Here is a 4639-nt window from a genome sequence, read left to right on the forward strand (position 1 = left end):
TGTTTCTAACATAGAACGTAAATGGATAATGAAGAATAATGTATTCATACAGCCCTAAATCCCAATTAGCATGCAAAAATCTATACTCTGAAAGAACTCTAAGGGTCAGATTCTAGCTTGGATGTGACCTTTTGCTAGATTTTTCCACTTTTACACCTTAGATGGGAGTTAGAGCAAGATCTATTGACCTGAACTTAGCCAGATGTTCACATGTTAAGTTATTCCTAGCTCTATAAGTAAAATTTTACTTTAGACCAAAAGTGTAAATCTCAGATTTTGAGCAAAGTACAGCATGAGTAGCTAACAAATTTTGATACAAGAAAAGCACTGCTAATTAATTAACATGCTAACAAGTAGAGACTAACATTGATATCTTTTTTTTTTTTTTGAAAATTATTTTATACCACGGTTACATATTACCTATTGATTATAATTGAATTTGTATGAACCGGTTGTATTTTAAAGTTCAACAGTTATATAATGGTTTGACCAATATAATGAGGCTAAATGGAAGAAAGAGATACAAAAAGAACTCTGTGAATGCAATGAAATAGAGAAGGTGAGGATTAAAAGGAAAAGGAAAAGAGAGACCAATTATAAACCCACCAATGGGTTTAGAAATATAGAAAGTAACAATATTAAAAGAAGGCCTAGGGTTTTAGGTGTGTGGGTGTCTGTCTCTTCGGAATTATAAAAGAACCAAATAAGGCAAGAGAAGAAAGGGGGACAAAAAAGAGGATTTACATGGAGGAGAATCCTCGTTTAGATAATACCAATATATTAATCTGTCGTGTGAAGTCACACTCAGTGTTTCATCCATGCAAGACAAGCAATCAAAAATTGTCTATAACCCACATATGATCATCATCATCATGATCATGATTTCATCTAAAAATAATTAAGACCCAAGAACCACATCCAATCAACCTTCTCCAAAAGCCCATGAATAAGAGGAGAAAATTTGGGAAAGAGGAGAAGGACAGCTCATTTTCATCAATAGAATATGCAATACCCCATGTCCAAACAAAGCCATATCATGAACCTAGCTAGAAACCCCACCATTAGAAATCTGAAATCAGAAAACCTGCCTTATAATTTAAGTTACTTACAATAATTTAATTAACATGAAATTAATAAATAAAAAAAATATTATGAATATGCATACGTGTATATATTTTGAAGATGGCAAAGGTGGGTAGAGGGGACAAGAAAATAAAAGGGCTAAAAATATAGGTGATGATATTAGATTTATCAATAAATACAAAGGAGTTGACAGGCCGAGTTTGAAAAGATTGACCTGCGTCTCTCTTTCTTTCATCCTTCCTCTCTCTTTCTCTCTCTTAACAAGTTCTCTCTCCTCTTCTTCCAAATCACCTCCAGATTATATCACCAGGGAGAGAGCAAAAGCTCAGATTCTCCTTGTCTCATCCCATGAGAAAAGATACATCCCATCTCCAATGAAACTTCACTTCTTCATATGATGATGATCATTGAAAGCCTACAAAAATCAAAAGAAAACAAACCCAAGCACCAGAGACAGGGAGAAAGAGAGAGGGAGAGGGAGGGAGGAAACAAAAAATAAAAGAGAAGACAGCAAAAGAAAAGAAAGGAAGAGAAAGCAAGTGAAAGAAAGAACTGACAAGAAAGGGATATATATATATATAATCAAATAATAATAATAGCGTCCATGAGCTTTCATGAAGGTTTTACTTGGCTTTCTCCTCCATCTAATATATGTGTATTCTCTTATACGTTGAGCTAGAAGTCGTGAGAGTGGTGGTACATCGTTGGATCATGCCGGCTCATGACATCTCTCTGGCTATTATGACTACAATCATCGTCTCCTTCCATTCTTGATCCCATTTGGCCTGAACTTGTAGCTCCAAGATTTAAATAAACCAATCGTGAATCGAGATTCAAGTTGGCAAGATTGCTACTGCTGCTGCTGTTATGTTCTTCGCTCATGGGTGGATAAATTGGAGTTGAAGTAGGTGCATTAATATTTCCTTCTTCACGTGAAAGAACCAGAGCTGCAGATTGGACAAGCTCAAGACACAGCCTAAGCTTGTTGGGCTCAATGTGAGCTAACCCCGGGACTGCCCCCTTAAACAGGAAATCGGAGGTTAGGGTTCGAAGAATTTCAAGAGGGGTCACACCATCAACTGTTCTTACATTAGGGTCAGCGTGGTGGTCTAGAAGGACTGCAACCATGTCCGGTGACACCATTTCTGCTGCGATATGAAGTGGGGTTTTCCCGGCTGGTCCGGCCGGATAGTTAACATCTGCTGCACCCAACTCTAACAAGGCCTTAACCACTTCTCTGCTACAATTTTCAACTGCATAATGTAGAGCCAATGCTTCATCAAGATTTAGGCCTTCCCCCATTACCATAAGCTTCACTAGTTCAACATCAGAAGAGTCTAGTGCCCTTCTCATTCTTCGAATCTTTTGGTCCTCAAGATCAGCTGCTGCGGTTAGATCGTGATGGTGGTGGTGGTGAGGCATATGTGATCTACGAGCAAGAGAAGATTTGAGGCGTAGCTCTTCAATTTTGGCCACAACATCTATGGGAAGATGTTTAGCTAGAACTTCGGGTGGTAGGCCTGATTTGGCCACAAGATGGGAGCAGGTAGTCCAAAGTTGGTGCATGTCTTGCTTTCTTGAAGCAATTAGGACTTTCATAACATCCTCAATTGAAGCCTTCTCCACCATGGTAGCCAATTGCTTCTGTGGTAAAGAAAGAAATAATGAAAATGGATTAGCTGTAGATCATAACCTTACATATGTATGAATTTAATTGGGATAAATTCAGTTTAATTATATGTTCCATTTTGCTTTACAATCATGAGCTCAAATGAGGAAAGTTTTACATTTGGTATAGTTTCAATAAGCATAATGTGGAAGACAAGACTGGAGATCAAGAGCTATATTTAGAAAGTCTTGGATTTGCAAGATTAAGATTGAAAATCCCAAGTTAGGAAATACATGAAATCAAGATGTTTACAACTCTTATACATGAAAATAGTATATTTTATCACATCAACAGCAGAAGGAGAAGCATGAACAGAAGTCAAGAAGAAGGAGAAGAAAGAACAGTGTATTTGAAAAACAATAATTTGATTCACTGCTAAAATAGATAGTATTAGATGAATACTACAGAAGCGAAAGTTACAAAAAAGGAGCTCAAATGAACAAGAAAACTCAAGAAGTAATTGAAAAAAATGATGGACTGAAGATCACCACAGAGAGAGAAAGAGAGAGGAGACATGAAATTACTCAGCCACTCCACCGTGAGATCATGAGAATTCCCAAAAACAAAAACCCATAAAAAAAAAAAAAAAAAAAAGAAAGGAAAAGAAAAATAAAGAATTTAGAACCCACTTCAAAAAATCCCTTCGCACTTCCCAAAAACAAAAACCCAGTAGTGACTTCATACCCACAAAACAGTAAGACTACTCCACACACTAATCAAGACTGGTTAAGAGAGAGAGAAAGAGAAGAAAAAGAAAGAAAGAAAGAAAGAAAGAAAGAAAGAAAATGGAAATGATGATTAAGAAGAAAGAGTTAAGAGACCTGAGTAAGCAATGCAAGCTGTTCAACTCCAAAGTATCTAGCGGCAGCAAGAGTGTCGAGGGCAAGATCAACGGCTGAGGTGCAATGCGTGTGCCAACACCCTCTCTCGCCACAATTAGGCCTTGGCTCATGCTTTTGAGGCACAATAGAGACTTGTCCACTATACAAGAATTGTAACAGCAACAAGAACACCTCATATCCCACTGAGTTCACTGGTATAACATTTGGCCTCGAACCTGGTGATCCCAACGAGTTTATCCTTGACCCGGATGGGTCTAACCCAGATGGTGGGTCGGGTCCACAAAAGAATTTCCTAAAGAAGAGGCTTCTTGCTGCTAAAATACATCTGTGAGCATGAACTAAGCGACCCTCTACACTGAAAGTTACATCAGAGAAGGCTTGGCCATTGATGAGCAGATTGAGATAGTCTAGAGAGAGAGATCTTAAAGAGTCTTCAAGGGTCATGGTTCAAATAAATATTACTTTGTTCTGCTGTGTTTTCTTTCTTTATTAGGGTTGTTGCTGTACGAGAAAGAGGGGGAAAAAAATAGAATAAAAACAAGAAAAACACAGAAACAAAGAGAATTGCAGATCAAAAGTGTACAAGGAGCAAGAAGGGAAGAAGATAAAAAACTTTTTCTTCGTTTTCTTTTTCTTCTCTTCTTGATTTTGAGTTCTTGCTGATAAGGATGATGATGATGATGATGATGGGTAGTGTTTTACTGTGTTCAAAGAGAGAGATTATATTCTCTCGATGGAGAGGAAGTGTTAGATATTTTGAGAGAGAGCGAGAGAGAGAGAGAGAGGGCAATATGGGTGGCTATTCTGGGCGGCTGAGGTATTTAAAAAACCCAAAAAAAAAAGATTGAGAGAAATAAACTAATGAATAAATAATTAATTTTTTAATAACTGGAAAGGCAAAAAGGGAAAATATGTGGGAATTTAATAAAAAATTATAGGTATATTTTTATTTTTATTCTTTCTAATCAATCTTAGTAAAAAATTTGAAAAAAACTTATTTGGTGCAATTCATTCATTAATTCCTCTAAGTAATATATTTAAATAT

General features: G+C 36.8%; 1 protein-coding gene across 1 annotated transcript; it reads right to left on the reverse strand.

Annotated features, from left to right (window-relative positions):
- Positions 1-1213: 1213 nt before the first annotated feature.
- LOC110622137 (BTB/POZ domain and ankyrin repeat-containing protein NOOT2) lies at positions 1214-4391 on the reverse strand. Its single transcript, XM_021766542.2, has 2 exons — positions 3574-4391; positions 1214-2727 (listed from the first exon to the last, which is right to left on the reverse strand). Exons 1-2 carry the CDS (start codon positions 4036-4038, stop codon positions 1759-1761), a joined length of 1434 nt encoding a protein of 477 aa, XP_021622234.1. The 5' UTR covers positions 4039-4391; the 3' UTR covers positions 1214-1758.
- Between the last annotated feature and the right edge of the window lie 248 nt (positions 4392-4639).

Source organism: Manihot esculenta, chromosome 9 (assembly GCF_001659605.2).
Source record: "Manihot esculenta cultivar AM560-2 chromosome 9, M.esculenta_v8, whole genome shotgun sequence".
Lineage (NCBI taxonomy): Eukaryota > Viridiplantae > Streptophyta > Magnoliopsida > Malpighiales > Euphorbiaceae > Manihot > Manihot esculenta.

Bases quoted from the DNA above. Each gene is read 5' to 3' on its own strand.
- LOC110622137 (XM_021766542.2), bottom strand. From the start codon at position 4,038: ATGACCCTTGAAGACTCTTTAAGATCTCTCTCTCTAGACTATCTCAAT. The intron at 2,728-3,573 runs GTCTCTTAACTC...TCTTTACCACAG, and splicing joins AGCTTGCATTGCTTACTCAG to AAGCAATTGGCTACCATGGT.